The following is a 21,851-nucleotide window of genomic DNA, read 5'->3' on the forward strand; positions in this document are numbered from 1 at the left end:
TGACTAAAATGATTAAAATGATACAGTACTGCTGAAGTAGGCTAGCTGGCAGTGGCTGCGTTGTTGACTTTGTAGGCTAGCTGGCAGTGGCTGCGTTGTTGACACTACACTAATCAAGTCGTTCCGTTGAGTGTAATAGTTTCTACAGTGCTGCTATTCGGGGGCTAGCTGGCTAGCTAGCAGTGTTGATTACGTTACGTTGCGTTAAAAGAACGACAATAGCTGGCTAGCTAACCTAGAAAATCGCTCTAGACTACACAATTATCTTTGATACAAAGACGGCTATGTAGCTAGCTATGTAGCTAGCTACGATCAAACAAATCAAACCGTTGTACTGTAATGAAATGAAATGAAAATATGATACTACTTGTGGAGCGAAGTGGAATGCGACCGGGTTGTTGAGTGCGGAAGTTCTATTCGGTAGACGTTGGCTAGCTGTTGGCTAGCTAGCAGTGTCTCCTACGTTAAGGACGACAAATAGCTGGCTAGCTAACCTCGGTAAATTAAGATAATCACTCTAAGACTACACACTCTAAACTACACAATTATCTTGGATACGAAGACAGCAAAGACAACTATGTAGCTAGCTAACACTACACTAATCAAGTCGTTCAGTTGAGTGTAATAGTTTCTACAGTGCTGCTATTCGGTAGACGGTGGACGTTTGCTAGCTGGCTAACTGCTGGGCAGATAGCAGTGTAGACTACGTTAGGACGACGAAATACGATAATTACGCAATTATCTTTGATACAAAGACGGCTATGTAGCTAGCTAAGAAGAAATTGCTAAGATTAGACAAATCAAACCGTTGTACTATAATGAAATGTAATGAAAAGTTATACTACTTGCGGACCAAAGTGCGGATGCGACCGCTCGCTCCAACCCGGAAGTAGTGTAAAACAGTACTACGGACTGTTTTGCTAGCACAGACTGGAATATGTTCCGGGATTCTGCCGAAGGCATTGAGGAGTACATCACATCGGTCACTGGCATTATCAATAAGTGTATCGAGGACGTCGTCCCCGCAGTGACTGAATGTACATACCCCAACCAGAAGCCATGGATTACAGGCAACATTCACACTGAGCTAAAGGGTAGAGCTGGCGCTTTCCAGGTGCGGGATTCTAACCATGAAGCTTATAAGAAATCCTGCTATGTCCTCCGACGAACCATCGAACAGGAAAAGCGCCAATACAAGACTAAGATTGAATCGTACTACGACACCCGTCGGATGTGGCAGGACCTGCAAACTATTACAGACTACAAAAGGGAAGCACAGCCACAAGCTGCCCAGTGACACGAGCCTACCAAACAAGCTAAATCACTTTTATGCTCACATCGAGGCAAGCAACACTGAGGCCTGCATTAGAGAACCAGCTGTTCCAGACAACTGTGTGATCACGCTCTCCATTGCCGATGTAAGACCTTTAAACAGGTCAACATTCACAAGGCCGCTGGGCCAGACGGATCACCAGGATGTGTACTCCGGGCATGTGCTGACAAACTGGCAGGTGACTTCACTGACATTTTCAACATGTCCCTGACTGAGTCTGTAATACCAACATGCTTCAAGCAGACCCCCATAGTCCCTGTGCCCAAGGTAACCTGCCACTAAGGTAACCTACCCAAATGACCACAGACCCGTAGCACTCACGTCCATAGCCATGAAGTGCTTTGAAAGGCTGGTCATGGCTCACATAATCATTATCATCCCAGAAACTCTAGACCCACTCCAATTTGCATACCGCTCAAACAGATCCACAGATGATGCAATCTCTATTGCACTCCACGCTGCCCTTTTCCACCAAGACAAAAGGAACACCTACGTGAGAATGCTATTCATTGACTACAGCTCAGCGTTCAACACCATAGTGCCCACAAAGCTCATCACTAAGCTAAGGATCCTGGGACTAAACACCTCTCTCTGCAACTGGATCCTGGACTTCCTGACGGGCCGCCCCCGGGTGATGAGGGTAGGTAGCAACACATCTGCCACGCTGATCCTTAACACAGGAGCCCCTAAGGGGTGTGTACTCAGTCCCCTCCTGTACTCCCTGTTCACCCACGACTGCATGGCCAGGCACGACTCCAATAGCATCATTACGTTTGCAGACGACAAGTGGTAGGCCTGATCACCGACAAGACAACCTATATGGAGGAGGGCAGAGACCTGGCGGGGTGGTGCCAGTGTAACGGATGTGAAACGGCTAGCTTAGTTAGCGGTGGTGCGCGCTAAATAGCGTTTCAATCGGTGACGTCACTTGCTCTGAGACCTTGAAGTAGTGGTTCCCCTTGCTCTGCAAGGGCCGCGGCTTTTGTGGAGCGATGGGTAATGATGCTTCGTGGATGACTGTTGTTGACGTGTGCAGAGGGTTCCTGGTTCGTTCCCGGGTATGGGCGAGGGGACGGTCTAAAGTTACACCAGAATAACAACCTATCCCTCAACGTAATCAAGACAAAGGACTACAGGAAAAGGAGGACCGAGCACACCCCATTCCCATTGATGGGGCTGTGGTGTGGCAGGATTAGAGCTTCAAGTTCTTTGGTATCCACATCACCAACAAACTAGAATGGTCCAAACACACAAAAACTGTCATGAAGAGGGCACAACAAAACCTATTCCCCTCAGGAGACTGAAAAGATTTGGCTTTGGTCCTCAGATCCTAAAAATGTTCTACAGCTGCAACATCGAGAGCATCACTGCCTGGAACGGCAACTGCTCGGCCTCCGACCTCAAAGTACCACAGACGGTAGTGCGCAAGGCCGAGTACATCACTGGGGCTAAGCTGCCTGCCATCCAGGACCTCTACACCAGGCGGTGTCAGATGAAGGCCCTAAAAATTGTCAAAGATCACAGCCACCACAGTCAGACTGTTCTCTCTGCTACCACATTGCAAGCGGTAGGTACCGGATCGCAAAGTCTACAACCAAAAGGCTTCTCAACAGCTTTTACACCCAAGCCATAAGACTCATGAACAGGTAATCAAATGGCTACCAGGACTATTTGCATTGTGTCCTGCCATTCAATACCCCCCCTCTTATACCTTGCTGCTACTCTCTGTTTATCATCTATGTATAGTCACTTTAACAATACCCACATGTAGATATTACCTCATTTAGCCCGACTCACCGGTGCCCCCGCACATCGACTCTGTACCGGTAACACCAGACAAGACAAGATAGAACTGCCAAAGGGGGCGGTGTTGCAATCTACTGCAAAGATAGCCTGCAGAGTTCTGTCCTACTATCCAGGTCTGTACCCAAACAATTTGAACTTCTACTTTTAAAAATCCACCTCTCTAAAAACAAGTCTATCACCGTTGCCGCCTGCTATAGACCACCCTCTGCCCCCAGCTGTGCTCTGGACACCATATGTGAACTGATTGCACCCCATCTATCTTCAGAGCTCGTGCTGCTAGGCGACCTAAACTAAACTTGATGCCCTCAATCTCACACAAATTATCAATGAACCTACCAGGTACCTCCCCAAAGCCTTAAACAAGGGCACCCTCATAGATATCATCCTAACCAACTTCCCCTCTAAATACACCTCTGCTGTCTTCAACCAAGATCTCAGCGATCACTGCCTCATTGTCTGCATCCGTAATGGGTCAGTGGTCAAATGACCTCCACTCATCACTGTAAAACACTCCCTGAAACACTTCAGCCAGCAGGCCTTTCTAATCGACCTGGAAGGATATTGATCTCATCCCGTCAGTAGAGGATGCCTGGATATTAAAAAAAAATGCCTTCCTAACCATCTTAAATAAACATGCCCCATTCAAGAAATTTAGAACCAGGAACAGATATAGCCCTTGGTTCTCCCCAGACCTGACTGCCCTTAACCAACACAAAAACATCCTATGGCGTTCTGCATTAGCATCGAACAGCCCCAGTGATATGCAGCTGTTCAGGGAAGCTAGAAACCATTATACACAGGCAGTTAGAAAAGCCAAGGCTAGCTTTCTCAAGCAGAAATTTGCTTCCTGCAACACTAACTCAAAAAAGTTCCGGGACACTGTAAAGTCCATGGAGAATAAGAACACCTCCTCCCAGCTGCCCACTGCACTGAAGATAGGAAACACTGTCACCACTGATAAATCCACCATAATTGAGAATTTCAATAAGCATTTTTCTATGGCTGGCCATGCTTTCCACCTGGCTACTAATACCCCGGTCAACAGCACTGCACCCCCAACAGCAACTCGCCCAAGCCTTCCCCATTTCTCCTTCTCCCAAATCCGTTCAGCTGATGTTCTGATAGAGCTGCAAAATCTGGACCCCTACAAATCAGCTGGGCTAGACAATCTGGACCCTTTCTTTCTAAAATTATCTGCCGAAATTGTTGCCACCCCTATTACTAGCCTGTTCAACCTCTCTTTTGTGTCGTCTGAGATTCCCAAAGATTGGAAAGCAGCTGCGGTCATCCCCCTCTTCAAAGGGGGGGACACTCTTGACCCAAACTGCTACAGACCTATATCTATCCTACCATGCCTTTCTAAGGTCTTCGAAAGCCAAGTCAACAAACAGATTACCGACCATTTCGAATCTCACCATACCTTCTCTGCTATGCAATCTGGTTTCAGAGCTGGTCATGGGTGCACCTCAGCCACGCTCAAGGTCCTAAACGATATCTTAACCGCCATCGATAAGAAACATTACTGTGCAGCCGTATTCATTGATCTGGCCAAGGCTTTCGACTCTATCAATCACCACATCCTCATCGGCAGACTCGACAGCCTTGGTTTCTCAAATGATTGCCTCGCCTGGTTCACCAACTACTTCTCTGATAGAGTTCAGTGTGTCAAATCGGATGGTCTGCTGTCCGGACCTCTGGCAGTCTCTATGGGGGTGCCACAGGGTTCAATTCTTGGACCGACTCTCTTCTCTGTATACATCAATACGGTCGCTCTTGCTGCTGGTGAATCTCTGATCCACCTCTACGCAGACGACACCATTCTGTATACTTCTGGCCCTTCTTTGGACACTGTGTTAACAACCCTCCAGGCAAGCTTCAATGCCATACAACTCTCCTTCCGTGGCCTCCAATTGCTCTTAAATACAAGTAAAACTAAATGCATGCTCTTCAACCGATCGCTACCTGCACCTACCCGCCTGTCCAACATCACTACTCTGGACGGCTCTGACTTAGAATACGTGGACAACTACAAATACTTAGGTGTCTGGTTAGACTGTAAACTCTCCTTCCAGACCCATATCAAACATCTCCAATCCAAAGTTAAATCTAGAATTGGCTTCCTATTTCGCAACAAAGCATCCTTCACTCATGCTGCCAAACATACCCTTGTAAAACTGACCATCCTACCACTCCTCGACTTTGGCGATGTCATTTACAAAATAGCCTCCAATACCCTACTCAACAAATTGGATGCAGTCTATCACAGTGCAATCCGTTTTGTCACCAAAGCCCCATATACTACCCACCATTGCGACCTGTACGCTCTCGTTGGCTGGCCCTCACTTCATACTTGTCGCCAAACCCACTGGCTCCATGTCATCTACAAGACCCTGCTAGGTAAAGTCCCCCTTATCTCAGCTCGCTGGTCACCATAGCATCTCCCACCTGTAGCACACGCTCCAGCAGGTATATCTCTCTAGTCACCCCCAAAACCAATTCTTTCTTTGGCCGCCTCTCCTTCCAGTTCTCTGCTGCCAATGACTGGAACGAACTACAAAAATCTCTGAAACTGGAAACACTCATCTCCCTCACTAGCCTTAAGCACCAACTGTCAGAGCAGCTCACAGATTACTGCACCTGTACATAGCCCACCTATAATTTAGCCCAAACAACTACCTCTTTCCCAAATGTATTTAATTAATTAATTTGGCTCCTTTGCACCCCATTATTTTTATTTCCACTTTGCACACTCTTCCATTGCAAAACTACCATTCCAGTGTTTTACTTGTTATATTGTATTTACTTTGCCACCATGGCCTTTTTTGCCTTTACCTCCCTTCTCACCTCATTTGCTCACATTGTATATAGACTTGTTTATACTGTATTATTGACTGTATGTTTGTTTTACTCCATGTGTCGTTGTATCTGTCGAACTGCTTTGCTTTATCTTGGCCAGGTCGCAATTGTAAATGAGAACTTGTTCTCAACTTGCCTACCTGGTTAAATAAAGGTGAAATAAAATAAAAATATAGCCTCGCTACTGTTATTTTCACTGTTTTTTATTTCTTTACCTAATACCTATTTTTTAAAACTTAAATTGCACTGTTGGTTAGGGCTTGTAAGTAAGCATTTCACATGACAAATAAAGTTTGATGGGAGGATGGCTCATAATAATGTCTGGAATGGAGTAAATGGAATGGTATCAAACACATTAAAGATGTGGTTACCACTCCATTGACTCCATTCCAGACATTATTATGAGCCGTCCTCCCCTCAGCAGCCTCCAATGAGTGAATGTTCTTGAGTGGCCTACTTACAGTTTTGACTTAAATCTGCTTGAAAATCTATGGCGAGACTTGAAAATCGCCGTCTGTGTCTAGCAAAGACCGAACAACCAAATTGACAGAGCATGAAGTCTTTTTTTTAAGAATAATGGGCAAATATTTCACAATCCAGGTGTGCAAAGCTCTTAGCGACTTACCCAAAAAAGAATCACATCTGTAATTGCTGCCAAAGGTGTTTCTATGTATTGACTCGTTTATAAAAATGAAAAAAAAAAAAAAAAGATTTTAGGTAGATTGTTGAACAAAAATACAATTAAATCCATTTTAATACCACTTTGTAACACAATAAAATGTTAAGAAATCGAATGGGGGTGTATACTTATGATATGCACTGTAACTGATCTGAAGCCAGGTTTGGTTAGGGTTGGTCACTTACTGTGTGAAGGCCTCCATGGTGCTCTCTATCCTCTCGCCGCTTCCTGCCAAGACAGATCAGAAAAGCAGAGAACATCACTGTCATATCCAGCTCCAAGACTCTCGCTCTCTAGCCTGCTTTTCCTTGATCCCCACTGACTTGAAATAACAGGATAGTTCAAATCAGAGCCAAATATTTATCCAGATATAGTGTGACTCTGGGTCAAATCAATAGACACTCAGCATTCCTGCATGCAGCTACACCACAGGCTCCAAACATCCCACTTTCACTTGTCCAGTCCATTCACATCAATGATTACAGATGAAAAGTGAAACAGCAAGGTAACTACCACATCCCTCCACCGTTCCTTCCTTACCTCCTCTGTGTGAGATGTGGGTGCAGTGGAAGGCAGCCCGTTTCTTCTTGTGGAGGATCTGAGGGTTCTTCAACAGGTAGAGCGACGTCAGGGTGTAGCCACCTAGGGCCGGAAGGATAAAGTACAGGAAACTGGCCATAATCAATTCTCCTCAGCAAACGGTCCTCAAAAGTGTCCGAAGGCAATTAGGCGCAGTATCAAAAGGCAGAGGTCCTTGGATCCTCCCAGATACTCTAACAATAAATTAATAGAACACCTACAAGTGTCAGGCTGTGTACTGATGGAAAATAACCTGCCAGATATGAGTCCCTTGTTCTGCAAGTTGTAATAAAATATTTTCAGCTATCGTCCACCGTGCTGCTTCATAACATAGGTAACTAACAGCCAATGTAGAAACCACTCCAAATCCTCAAGTGCATCTAAAGACACTCAATTGATCTGGTCATATTAAACTTCACTTGACTCTTTTTCACACAATTATCTTCTCTTTCGATCCTCCACTTTAATACTCCTCTTATTCTGATCACTCGGTTTCTCTCTCCGTCAGTTCATTAGTCACCTCTCAGCCTAGAACAATGTTGTAACAACTGTATTTAACTGTAATACAGTAAAAAAAAAACAGGACTTGAAAAACTGGTACAACCTAAGGAGGCATCCGAAGAAAGTGCCACAAGGTCCTACTCCCATAACTCTTACTCGAATGCTTAGCAAAACTCTTACTCATAACCTCACCTAACGCTACTCTCTTTCCCTCCATGGGTTCTGTTTGTAGTCAACCCGATCTCCTTTGCACTCTCCCTTTTTACCGTTCTCCCACACTGAGTAACTGGGACCCACACGAAGTCGTAAAATCACAGTTAATTAAATACTAGTCCATCAGTAGGAGCTGGCCTCCCACACCTGTCTTTCCCCTCTTTTTCCCTTCCCCGTGGCATATATTGTTCTTCTCTCAGGCGTTACTACCTTTTGTGACAAACTCACGCTCTCTTTCACTGTGTGTGTGATAAGGTAATCATGTAAATGGAACTATCCTACACAAAGTGCGGCTATAAAATACATTAAAAGCAAACCTCAAATAACATGCATTTATGGGTGGGAATATGAATGTAATGATAACATTATGGGTGCTACCTCTAGCAACAGATATGAGAGAGAGCTAACACTAGACTGTTAAAGAGCATGTCAGCAAGCGTTGATACATGGCAGGTTTCGATGCCGTCAGGAACCTTTTAACAAAGGATGGGTATGTAAACTCATTTTTATCACACACGGTCACAAACACACACACAGAAAGAATAAATGTAAATGCACTTTCACAAGCAGGCATGCAACTAGATATTCGGAGAGAAGCAAAAGCATAGCATGTACGCCAGAGGGAAAAGTAATTGTTCACTCCCCAGTATAGCATTCCTTCCTCAACTGACAAGGCCACCCACACACACACACACACACACACACACACCAAGGTCCAGTTTAAGCAGGTACTGTAAATTGTAAGACGTTCTAGTGCCCTTTGCCTTCTGTAACCAACCAGTATAGCAAATGCAGTCTGTCACCCAAACCTGCATTAGCTATTAAACTAAAGTCGTGCTTTACGTATTCCCAAACCTTGATGAAGTAAACAGAGGTTGAGCCCTGTGGGAGAATACCGAACCCATGCAGAGACATGCCGAGGAGGAAAAGGAGAAAGAGTTGTCTAAAAGGACAGACAACTTGGCTTGGAACAGGAGGGAGGAGATTACTCTTTTTTTCTAGCCGGTTGTGACACGTTAACAGCGAATATTACTGGTAAATTCACTGTTACCCTAAGATATTTCTATAACGCTGTCCACACTGCCATTCAGTACCACGAACAAGGACAGACCATAAGACAAAGAAAACCAACAGACAGTTTACCAGTATCAGGAATTGTATTTATTATATGTATATAATTGTTTAATTCATAATACTCATAGACGATAACCCTCAATAGCTCATATCTGTGAAAACACTACTAGTTATAGCACAACCATAAATGAAACAAAAAAGAGAAATAAAAACATTTTTTTTTAAACTCCCTTATGTATAAAAAATAAAATAAACAACTCACTATAATAATAAGAACAGCCATTTAATTAAAAAAGGACATTATTTAGAAAAATGCCTGACTATGCATGTTTTATTCATGTATTGTGTGCGTGTGCATATGTGGTGTGCAATGATGTGTGTATCTGTGAAAAAGTGAGTGATTGCGTATTGCAAACATGGTCCCGTTGGTTCATTCGCATGGTCCTCCGATGAGACTGGCGGTCAGTTGGGTCGTGTCGCTGGTAGGAGGGGGGTAAAAAGGGGTTGGGGGATAGTAAAGCAGCTTTTGGTCAGAACGACAGACAGTCACAAGAATCCAAACATGCAGATACAAGTAAGGGGAAAGCCTCTGGAATGCGTTTCAAAACAATGAAACACAGAGACACATGCATACATCCTGCTGATTGGAGTAGTGTCTGCTGTGTTTCAACCACAGACTATACACACACAATGAAACAGTGCGGACCAGGGTGTGACACCGCAAACATGTGTTAGGACACTTGACACGCACACACTCAATAAAAAGTGTGACGAGCTCCAGTGAGCTTCCATGAAAAATCTGCCCAGAAAAGCAAGCAGATTAGAGGGAGGAAAAATAAGAAATGTAATTAACCGCAAAAGAGTAGGCCAATGTCTTGACTTAAGAGAAACAGTAAAAAAAAAAAACAGAAGGGGAAAAAAGTTTGGTTACTGTGGCAAAGTGCAGGTGCGCTGATTGAGATGATTGACGCGAGTAACCCCTCTTCCCCCAACATGACTGACAGATGTCACTCAAGAAAGGCTCCTCACCTTTTAAAATCGGATCTGCTGTAATTTCTAGCCATGATGGGGAATTAGTTAGAGAGAGGAGAAAAAAAAAATGTCCAGGAGGAAATAAGAGAAAAAGAAATGAGTCAACAAATGGCAGCACAACCTGGGATGTAGTTTGGGAGGTCTCAGCCAATCAGAAGCAAGATAAATGTAAGGTGGGTGGGACCTGAGAGGGAAAGCCCTTTGAGTATAGCATGGCTGGTAATCGAGGGATGTGGAATGGATGATACTGCACATATGCACTGATCAATCAGAGGTGCGTTCAGTTCGCTTGAACATTTGCTACGTTGCGGAACGGTTTCCCCAAAACATTCTTGAACACACTTTGATGTGTGTTCACTCATAACTGACAGCGTTTTAAAAAGGGCAGTAACCATGCTGACAGCGTTACCCAACCCCTCCCTGTTTATCAACTGGTCGTTCAGTACAGCATTGCTTGCGTTCAATTGAACGTTCCAGAATGTACTGAACACAGACCTGGCCTCAGATTTACTCTCCGCCTCCTCTATTGACTAAATGTAAGGATTAGGAGAGGCTAAACTGATCCCAGATCTGAAAGTAGGGCCACTTCTACCAATGAATAGAGGCTTATAGATTCTGAGGGGCTGAGGATGTGGTATGGCAAAATGGAGCAGTCCACTGTTAGATGTGAGTGGAAAATGTGACATTCGGAGATCTGACAGCGATGTGTTAAGCTCTGAGCAACAATCACCATAAAACAAAGAGCAAATCAGCCACTAATTACCATAGACACCGTAACCATGGCAACCATTATCAGTTTAACACAAGCTTGAAGTATATGTCAGCCAGAAATCTGCTGATTCTGTCTGCCACCCTCCACAACCAAATAAATGAACAGTATTTACAGATCACTGTCCTCCCTGAAACGATACCAGACAAAAGGGAGGAGAGAGGGAGGAATGGCAAAAAGGCAGAGAACTTAACATTTTCTAATATGGAGGCTGATTTCAAGTTGAATTTGGTTTTGGGCAAAGAGAAACATACTATAGGTACCCCTCTCCAACAAAGATTGGAGTTTTTTTTCTTAACCTCCCATGTAAGGACCGGTGAGGGTCTGTGGCATGTCGCTGATCGGTGTTAGTGAGTCAGAGACTAGCACAGAAAGAATAGGGAAATCACATCAGCATGTCTACGATGTGGGGTTATCCTGCCTGTTCTAGGTCATGCATTTCTATCGGAAAACTCTGAAGTGTAGATAGAGAAAGCCAGCTGTGGGTTACAGTACAAAGAGCATTCAAGCCATTTCTCGTCTCTCCATGCCTCCAACCCACTCTCCCTTTGCCACTTTTGTACATTTCAAGAATGTATGCATGTTCATTTAGATGAACAACATACATCATTTCTAAAGAAAAGACAAAGAAATATAAAACTTGAACATGCCAGTAAAATGTAGAATGTTTGTTTTTGCAAGTAAAGAATGTCTAAAAATCAGTGCCCCCACCCCCCAAAAAAACCATTAAATTATTGTCAAATATAAACTTCAAAACATACAAATACGACTCCTGACTGATCATAAACATTCAAATAACGGTGTACAAACCAAACCGCCACGAGATCACTCAAACAAAACCATGTATGTACACATATAACCAGCACCCATCCATCTTTTCTTTCTCAAACAACAATTCCATGGAGCAAGACAGACAGTTAATACAGTAACATATACTGTGGCTAGTGAGAAAGAGATGGAGAGAAAGAGCACAGATTTACAGAGAGAGGAAAAAAGAATAAAGGCTCCCAGGGAAGAGTGGTAAAATGGAGTCGGTCAGGCGGGAGTAAGATTAAGGTCTTGCTTTTTAAACAGTACACACTCCTCGCAGAAAGCAGTTAAAGAAGAGATAGAGGGAAGAGTATCCTGATGGTGGTTAAAATGAGCACCGTAGTACTTAAAGAAAATATCCACCCAAAACCACTAATTCCTATCATTTACAGTGTCAATGTAAGAACAATATATTTGTGAACAAATGTTTCATTTTGTTGTTATAATAAGGTTGGTGGCAACATGTGAAAATGGAACCCACAATCCAATGCTCTCTTTATGGGCTGGCTAGCAAGCTAGCTAGCAAAATGTAGCTACACAAAATAACACCAGAGTCAATATCAGCATGTAAAATAGTTGTAAAATTGCCTAAACAAACAGCACTATCAATTTAGGAGTCTACAATCTCACCATGTTTAACCTGCAGCTCGATGTGCCTCGCAGAGCAGAGTCTGACATACGCAATGGAACCATGAAATGCATCATCAACTTAAAGAGCAGACAAATAGGAGAAATGTGGTGGACCCTCTGTTTAATTACATATTTCTAGGTAGGAATAATCCCAAAAATATGATCAATGGCTCATTCGAGAGAAGACAACCTCCCATGTGACATCAGCCAGTATTCCAAATCTGACATGTATTATAGATGTTTTTGGATATAACAGTCAAATTCCTATTAACTTACAGTGTAGTGAGAGCGGCTTTATTACAATGCTACGACATACCATCCGAATTTCTGCCTGTTTGATTGGCAATAGCTCAGGATACACATGAAATAACCCAGGAATCAATAGAACATCGCAGAGATGCACATAAACAAAATAACATTCAAAATGGGTGAATCTTTCCTTTAAGTAGACAACAGTCCCCCCACCCAAAAAAAAAACTTCCCCGCGATAGAAATAAAAATATATATATAAGAAAATACTAACTGTTAAATGTTTCTGGTCCTTTTTTTTGTATGTTATATATATATATATATATATATATATATGTTGTTTTTGTATCTTGTCGTTTGGAGTCTTCCTGTTTCAAGACTCGCTTTGTCACTCGTCTTCAAAGCTGAAACACATATGAACAGGAGATGAAAATGACAAAAGAAAAAACGTCACAGCTAAAAGTGTCTTCATGTGTGAGCAGAATGTCCACCTATCTTTTTCAAAGCTCTAGTAAGCGTTATGGAGCGATGTGAGTGTATGTATGCGTGTGTACCTCTATGTCTCAGGAGCCCTGGTAGGTGGCCTGGAAGCGGAGCGTCTCTTCAAAGATGAGCTCCTTCAGCTTCTCCTTAGGCAGGTCATCCAGCTCCATGGTGAAGGTGAACGGCTCCTCTGCTACAGGCTACAAACACACAATGATAATACTACACTGAACAAAAGTTGAAATGCAAAATGTAAAGTTGGTCCCATGTTTCATGAGCTGAAATGAAAGATCCCAGAATTTTCCATATGCACAAAAAGCTTATTTCTTTCAAATGTTGTGCACAAATTAGTTTACATCCCTGTTTGGGAGCATTTCTCCTTTGCCAAGATAATTAATCCACCTGACAGGTGTGGTATATCAAGAAGCTGATTAAACAGAATGATCATTACACAGGTGCACCTTGTGCTGGGGACATTAAAAGGCCACTAAAATGTGCAGTTGTGTCACAACACAATGTCACATGTCTCAAGTTGAGGTAGCGTGCAATTGGCATGCTGACTGCAGGAGTGTATCAGAGCTGTTGCCAGAGAATTTAATGTTAATTTCTCTAGCACAAGCCCCCTCCGTCACTATAGAGAATTTGGCAGTATGTCCAACCGGCCTCACAACTGCAGATCACGTGTAACCATGCCAGCCTGAGACCTCCACAGCCGGTTTCTTCACTAGCGGGATCATCTGAAACCAGCCACCCGGACAGCTGATGAAACTGTGGGTTAGCACAAGGAAGAAACAGTCTCAGGGAAACACATCTGTGTGCTCTTTGTCCTCAACCGCGTCTTGACCTGACCGCAGTTCATTGTCATAACCAATTTCAGTGGGAAAATGTTCACCATCGATGGCCACTGGCACGCTGGAGAAGTGTGCTCTTCACAGATTAATCCCGGTTTCAACTGTACCGGGCAGATGGCAGACAGAGTCTATGGCGTTGTGTGGGCGAGTGGTTTGAGGATGTCAACAGAGGGCCCCATGTTGGCGGTGGGGTTATGGTATGGGCAGGCAAAAGCTACGACAGCTGATGAAACTGAGGAGTATTTCTCTGTAATAAAAAGCTCCTTTGTTCAGAAAAACTCATTCTGATTTGCTGGGACTGGTTCCCCAGGGGGTGGGCCTATGGCCTCCCAGGCCCACCCATAGCTGCACCCCTGCCCAGTCATGCTTAATCCATAGATTAGGGCCAATGAATTTAGGGCTAATGAATTTATTTAATTTGTCAGATTTCCTTATATGAACTGTATCTCAATATAGTCATTGAAATTGTTGCATGTTGCGTTTATATTATTGTTAAGTATATTTTCTTAAGTGTAATAACAGTATACAACAAAATGATGTAACTATTCACAACACGCATCAGTCCCCGATTCAAATTTTTAAGATACGACTGCATCGGTCCACGGACACCAAACCGATCCAAATGCAGCACGCATCGTCAGAAAAAAAATAGATTCAAACGTTCAGAATTGCCGATTCACATTTTGTTGTTGCTCAGATTACTTTCTACCTTCTGAAAATGTCGTACCGAACCGTTCAGCACAGGGACCTCGTTTCGGTCCGCACTGTGAACCCAAATAAATAAATTCAAGAAAATATATAAAAACACCAGGCCTATAGGCTATGCCTTCGTTATGTTGTATGCCTCGAGTCAATCTGAGCTGGGAAAAAAAAAACAATTTTAGACTATTCCGTTGAAACAACTAGTGCCCATGCAAACATTTTCATCTCAATTGCCGCATTTCAAACTGTCCTTTTGTGATACGCAGCCGGGACCCAGTTCTGTACAATGGCGAGTGGTGGGGTCGATAAACCAGGAGAATTCTCCATCATCAACATCAGGAAAAAAATTTGGCTTGGCCCCTAAGACCCTAACAAACTTTTACAGATGCATCCTGTCGGGCTGTATCACCACCTGGTACTTGGTACCGGCCACTGTAACTAGCCGGGTTACTCAACCCTGCACCTTGGAGCCTGCTGCCCTATGTACATAGACATGGAATCCCTGCTCACTCTAATAAATGTTTGCATACTGTTTTACTCATGTCACATGTATATTACTGTACTCTGGTCAATGCAATCCTATTTAACTATTGCTGTGTGCGCGCGCACATACACACAATTCTATCCTATGTATTCTACAAATATACCAAATATTCTATCCACATACTGCCCATAATGTCTATACATCCCATCACATACATATACACTCCAGACTGACATTGCTCGTCCTAATATTGCTACATTTCTTAATTCCATAATTTTACTTTTAGATGTGTGTATTGTTGTGAATTGTTAGATATTACTACACCGTTGGAGGAACACAAGCATTTCACTACACCCACAATAACATCTGCTAAATGTGTATGGCACCAAAATTGGATTTCATTTTGACGGGCCGACATCACCCCAGTATTCCTACCACTGGAGCAAACAGCCCTTCGCAGCGGATTCTGACCAGGCCAAAGAAATTACAAGAGCGATAGGTATGTTTATAGCCACAAATATGCACCCATTCTCGGTGGTTGAGAAGAATAGGGTGTTTTCAGCACCTCTTGAAAGTGCTTATGAACTTTGCCTTCTCATACCCATTTCAGCAAATAAGTAGTACCCACTCTATATAAGCAATAAGCAAGCTGAAGGCATCAATGAATTATCCATGCACTTACTACATACTGTACGAACGGACTGCCAGGGCAACAGAGAGCTACTTAGCAGTTACAGCCCATCACATTAGCCCAGAGTGGGATATGAGATGTACAATGCTACAGTGGGTTTGTTGAAACATTACACGCCTATCAGTATCCTAATCAAACTGCGCACTGTGCCCAGCCTGACACCCTGACCAACGCGAGGTAGGCTGCCTGTCCTGAATCTTGCACATCTGCACAGCACCTTCAGCATTCAAATGCCATAATGGCTTGCGCGATATTAGGTTTTATTACTATAGTTGAGTGACAACTCATAATTTGCTAGGGTATTATCATCTATACACTGTTGAAAATGGTGTTTTACTGGAATAAAAGTAAGCTACTGGCTATACCTGCTGAACGAGGCTTGCTCACATATATACAGCTCAGAGAAGCCCAGCTCATGAGATCCAGCAGCATATTTCGATTTAGAATGGAAAATGTGTTTATTCAAATGTTAGTGTATCGAATCACATCAATTTGTTCTCTGAACTGAATCGCTTCAAACTAAAATGTATCGTTCTTGTATCGTATCAGAGCTCATGTATCTAGATACGAATAGAAATGTCTTGAGGGAAAGATGCGCATCCCTACTGAGCCACGCTATAAAGCATGTGCAAAACGCAAACGAACCATGGCTGAAACAAATCCTGGACCTGCGGGAGTAGTGGGACTCCAATCCAGGACCAAAGTTTCAGGTATTGTGACTTTACAGCGTGAGCCGCGTGGAACTTTTTGACCGTTAGAAAGCTAGCATGTAAAATGTGGTCTATTTCTAGGCATTGTGAAAGCAAAACATATTTTATAGAATTCTCAAACGCTTCAGGAAATTGAACCAGAGTAATGAATTTCATATGTGAAAAGGGCCTTCGATGGTTTCTGGACAGGGCACTACAGTATGTGAGGGCACTATAGTGTATGTGAGGGCAGCCTGCTGCTGTCATACCTCGTCAGTGGGGTCGTAGTACTGCTCCAGATAGGGATGAGCCAGGGCCTCCTCTACCGTGATGCGCTTGATAGGGTTAAAGGTCAACATGCGGCCCAGCAGGTCCAGAGCTGGAGGGAGGGGAGGAGGGAGAGACGGGTGTTGTTAAAAAGGTCTTTAACAGGCATTCTGATTCCCATGTAAAAGCCTTTTGAGTTACTCAGCTATAATATTTGTTTTGGATAGAAATGCTCAACATCGGAGAAAAATGAATCCCCCCCCCTCTCATGGCTAACTACCAGGAAGTTTGAAAAGACATACTGAGTGGGCCGGGGAGCTTACATTCATGAACTCGCCTTGACTGACAGCTCTTTGAAACACCTACACAACCGGTCAAAAGTTTTAAAACACCATATCTGTTATTTCATAGTTTTAATGTCTTCAACGCTATTCTACAATGTAGAAAGTAGTAAAAACAAAGAAAAACCCTTGAGTGAGTAGGTGTTCTAAAACTTTTGACCAGTAGTGTGTAAATCAACTTGGATGCAGTGGGGCCGTGTTGCAGTAAAACCATCTCAAGCTAATTTTGTGAGACACAAAGCAACTCAAAGCACATCAAAATTGCATCAATGTTTGGCATGTCTCTTGGGATGCGGTTCACAGCAACACTGACGGATGTGTTGACAACTGAATTACTCTTCCCCCTTTTGTTTCAAGCTGGCTGAAGACCTAGCTAACTAATACCAGACACAGATGAAAGGAGAAACATACAAGCATCTTTGCCATAGATGAAGTGTAAAATTTGTATTATATATTTGCAGACAGTCACAGTTTGGCACCCTTCGCCAATGTTGGTTACAAGGCTATACTTATTTAAATTAGGTAAGGGAATATTATGTTACCATTGGTGTATTACAATTAGTTAGGGTGATGTCACCTCCTGAATCCAAGTGTTTGACATGGGGGAGGGGACCACCAACTTTATGATCAAACTTGATCAATGTAGTCATTTTCATACTTTGGTCAACATACTTTGATCTTGTTTCATCCAAATTGAATGAAAAACAGGATTTTTAATGTTCATGACCTTTAAACGGATAGTTCTTCCCAAAATCAATAGATTATCCATAAATACCACAATCCAACATGAAAGGGAAGGATAGACACCTAACGTTACCATTTGAACTAGGTTGAAGTCTACTCGGTGTACCAAAAGCCAGTATTCCCATAAGCTCACATGAGTAGGAAAACAGGGACCGCTAGTGAAGCTAGGAAAAGGAAAGTGTGAGTGCGTGTGTATGCATGTAATGCTTGCAAATGCATTTGAAAACTGTGAATGTATGCATTTTGTGTGTGTTAGCATGGGAAGGTGTGTACAAATACGTGTGTGAAAAATAATAAAACAATGCTGTTGTACTTGCCTTTCTTGCACTGACTTAGCTAATAGCTGCTTTATTGAAGAACAGTCTTACTTACAATAACGATCTTATCTAGTGACTCTTAAGATGAATGCACTAAGTCACTCTGGGTAAGATAAATTACTATAATGTAATAATGTGTGTATATGCGTATTCTACCCTTGCTGTCCGCCTTGGGGAACAGCTTGTTCCAGGGGACCTTGGGTTTCTCAGGCAGAGACTGCAGGTAGTTCCTGGCCTTCATGTTGATGATGCAGTTCAGGTCGTCCGGAGTGGGAGAGCCCAGGATCCCTGCACAACCAATCACACACTTTAAATATGGGTCCTGTTCAGCAGGACACAAGGTAGCAAACAGTTGAAATGCTTTGAAAATGGAAATATAACATTTATACTGAACGAAAATTATAAGCACAACATGTGAAGTGTTAGTCCCATGTTTCAGGAGATCCATTTGTGCACAAATTTGTTTACATCCCTGTTAAGTGAGCATTTCTCCTTTGCCCAGATAATCCATCCATCTGATAGGTGTGGAATATCAAAAAGCTGATTAAACAGAAGGATCATTACACAGGTGCACTGGGGGCAATAAAAGACCCCTCTAAAATGTGCAGTTTTGTCACACAACACAATGCCACAGATGTCTCAAGTTGAGGGAGCGTGCAATTGTCTTGTTGACTGCAAGAATGTCCACCAGAGCTGTTGCCAGAGAATTTAATGTTAATTTCTCTACCGTGTCGTTTTGGAAAATTTGACAGTATGTCCAACCGGTCTCACAATTGCAGACCACATGGAAGCAAGCCAGCACAGGACCTCCAAATCCAGATTCAGGATTGTCTGAAACCAGCCACCCGGACAGCTGATGAAACTGTGGGTTTGCCCAACCAAAGGATTTCTGCACAAACTCTCAGAAACCTTCGCAGGGAAGCTCATCTGTGTCCTTGTCATCTTCACCAGGGTCTTGACCTGACTGCAGTTCTGCGTCGGAACCGAGTTCAGTGGGCAAATGCACACCTTCAATGGCCACTGGCACACTGGAGAAGTGTGCTCTTCACCAATGAATCCTGGTTTCAACTGTACCGGGCAGATGGCAGACAGAGTCTATGTGGTTTGCGGATGTCAACAGAGTGCCCCATGGTGGCGGTGGTGTTATGGTATGGGCAGGCAAAAGCTACAGACAACCAACAATTTCATTTTACCAATGGCAATTTGAATGCATAGATATACCTTGACAAGATACTGAGGATCTATTTTTGTTCAGTGTATAAGGCAAGTTCAGGTAAGTTTTGCATGTTCACCCTTCTCGTATTTCAGAAAAGAGCACACAGCAAGTCATGCAAAGGTTTGAGGGAGTGTCACACCCTATTCCCTTTATATTGTCCTACTTTTGACTAGGGCCCATAAGGCTCTGGTCAAAAGAAGTGCACTAGATAGGGATTAGGCTGCCATTTGGATCGCAACCTGTCTCTCTCTCACCCAGTATGTGGTTGAGCTGGTCCAGGTAGTGCTTCCCAGGGAAGATGGGCCTGTTGGACAGCATCTCAGCCAGGATGCAGCCCACTGACCAGATATCAATGGACTTGGAGTAGCCCTGAACACACAGAGTTAGTACAAACGCATTCATTCACATACACAAAGGACTAGGCGTAGCCCTGACAGAGAAAACATGGTCCACAGACATGGAATCAATGCACAGTCCACACACACACACACCTTGGAGTTGAGCATGATCTCAGGAGCCCTGTACCAGCGCGTAGCCACATACTCTGTCAGGAAGCCTGTGTGGTCATGCTCTGGGTCAGCTATCCGTGCCAGCCCAAAGTCACAGATCTGATGGAAGAGGCTCGTTAAAACACGCAGAGAAGCATGTAGACACACATATGCAAAGCTTCAACTTAAAAAACAATTGCAAACAGAATCGACGGAATAAATACGGGCCTGTTCATGCCAGCAAATCATCACAACGCCCTCTTCTGGTTAGAGTGTAGATACTTTTCTTCACACCTTGGTTAGACCCTAACCACTGGTCCAAGGTTAGATTTACCCACTCTCTAATGGTTATGATTGGGTGATAGCTAGGGTAAACATAGGCGTATTCATAAGTGTCTCAGAGAAAAAGTGCTGATCTAGGATCAGGTGCCTTCTGTCCATTAGTGAACTGAGTATCACGAGTTCGCGCCCAGTGGTAGGCAATAGTTAAGGCTCCCAAGTGGCGCAGCGGTCAAAGGCACTGCATCTCAGTGCTAGAGGCGTTACTTCAGAGCCTGGTTTGATCCAGGGCTGTATCACAACCGGCAGTGATCTGTAATCCCATAGGGTGGCGCACAACTGGCCCAGCGTTGTCCTGATTTGGGGAGGGTTTGGCCTGGTTAGGCCGTCATTGTAAAATAAGAATTTGTTCTTAATTGACTTGCCTAGCTAGATAAATAAAAAAGAATTGACAAGGCAATACTGACCATAGAACAGCACTTATACTCTGAAACGTTTTATAAATATCAGCCCCGATCTTAGACCAATGGGTAGCTAACCATGCCTTAAGGTTACAGTTGGGGTTAGTTATAGTGTTATAGTTAGCAGTAGTAGTATTTTAGATATAGGGTTAGTAGTAGCATTCTGGTTATCATTACCTTGAGGTCGCAGGTGGTGTTGATGAGCAGGTTGGAGGGCTTGAGGTCACGGTGCAGCACGTTGGCAGAGTGGATGTACTTCAGGCCTCTCAGGATCTGGTACAAGAAGTAGCAGGTGTGGTCGTTGCTCAACATCTGGGTCTTCAGGAGCTTGTACAGGTCTGTCTCCATCAGGTCCTGCACTATGTAGCTGGGAAACAAGGGGTTAAGGAGCCTAACGAACAGAGGGGGACCAAACCATAATCCATGTTATTCTGTTAGATCTAGGCTTGAAAAGGTCCGTCTCCATGAGGTTCAGCACTATATAGCTGGGAACCAGCAGGGGGCACCATTTAAAGAGACAACAGAGGATGAAGAGGAATATGACAGTTACAGGCACTACGGGACAACAACCACATATCCATTTGAACCTGACCGTAAACAATTCCCTGTATTAAGTGTGAATTTTTGGTGGAGTTTTAGTAAACATAAAGGCCTTTACACACCCATAATAATATCGCGTAGTCCCCCCTGTATTGCTAACATTTACTTCCAGTAATTTTCGCTTCAGCGCAGGTCCAATGAATTTGCTTATTTTACAATGCTTCTGCATGGAATTATAACACTGAAAACAAAGGTTAAGTCATCAACCTAGGAACAAGGAAATACTGCATTCATGCAAAACATTTAGGGACTGCACGTTATTTATAATGAGGGATACTTGGGAGAAAAATTGGACAACTCTTAAATGAAAATGGATGGCCCTCCCTTCAGTAAAATATTTGTACCAGACCCTCCCACAAATTTAATTTTTTCAGACCCTCCCCTATACCCCAAAAAATAATTAAAACTAGGTATATAGCAGAGAAAATGCATACCATTTACCCTCACTCCTTGGACAGACCAGAGCCTTAGCTATGCAGTTTCAGAAACTGTTTTTTAAACTTTATAATAAAAGCATTTTTTTAAATGTATTTACCTTTATTTAACTAGGTAAGTCAGTTAGGGAACAATTGGGACTCCCAACCACGGCCGATTGTGATACAGGCTGGATGAATTTCATAAATCTATCAAGGTATTTGCTGGTCTGAGAAAAAAATAGCCTTTGATAAACCCATTTCATGCAATTCTACGAAAAGCTGAATATTTTT

At 43.3% G+C, this 21,851-nt stretch overlaps 2 protein-coding genes across 2 annotated transcripts in view; both read right to left on the reverse strand.

Annotated features, from left to right (window-relative positions):
• Window positions 1-8,887, reverse strand: part of LOC124037949 (lysophospholipase D GDPD3-like) — a 31,269-nt gene extending 22,382 nt beyond the window's left edge. Inside the window, exons 1-3 of the mRNA XM_046353247.1 lie at window positions 8,823-8,887; window positions 7,215-7,447; window positions 6,860-6,902 (exon numbers count right to left, since the gene is read on the reverse strand). Coding sequence (XP_046209203.1) covers window positions 6,860-6,902; window positions 7,215-7,353 — 182 coding nt within the window. The 5' untranslated portion in view covers window positions 7,354-7,447; window positions 8,823-8,887. The remainder of the gene's footprint in view (window positions 1-6,859; window positions 6,903-7,214; window positions 7,448-8,822) is intronic.
• Window positions 8,888-9,105: 218 nt separating this feature from the next.
• The window catches only part of LOC124037950 (mitogen-activated protein kinase 1-like), a 16,570-nt gene continuing 3,824 nt past the window's right edge, over window positions 9,106-21,851 (reverse strand). The window contains exons 3-9 of the mRNA XM_046353248.1: window positions 20,722-20,911; window positions 19,808-19,924; window positions 19,571-19,685; window positions 18,257-18,388; window positions 16,701-16,810; window positions 13,086-13,214; window positions 9,106-12,935 (exon numbers count right to left, since the gene is read on the reverse strand). Coding sequence (XP_046209204.1) covers window positions 13,095-13,214; window positions 16,701-16,810; window positions 18,257-18,388; window positions 19,571-19,685; window positions 19,808-19,924; window positions 20,722-20,911 — 784 coding nt within the window. The 3' untranslated portion in view covers window positions 9,106-12,935; window positions 13,086-13,094. The remainder of the gene's footprint in view (window positions 12,936-13,085; window positions 13,215-16,700; window positions 16,811-18,256; window positions 18,389-19,570; window positions 19,686-19,807; window positions 19,925-20,721; window positions 20,912-21,851) is intronic.

The sequence above is a fragment of the Oncorhynchus gorbuscha genome, linkage group LG06 (assembly GCF_021184085.1).
Source record: "Oncorhynchus gorbuscha isolate QuinsamMale2020 ecotype Even-year linkage group LG06, OgorEven_v1.0, whole genome shotgun sequence".
Lineage (NCBI taxonomy): Eukaryota > Metazoa > Chordata > Actinopteri > Salmoniformes > Salmonidae > Oncorhynchus > Oncorhynchus gorbuscha.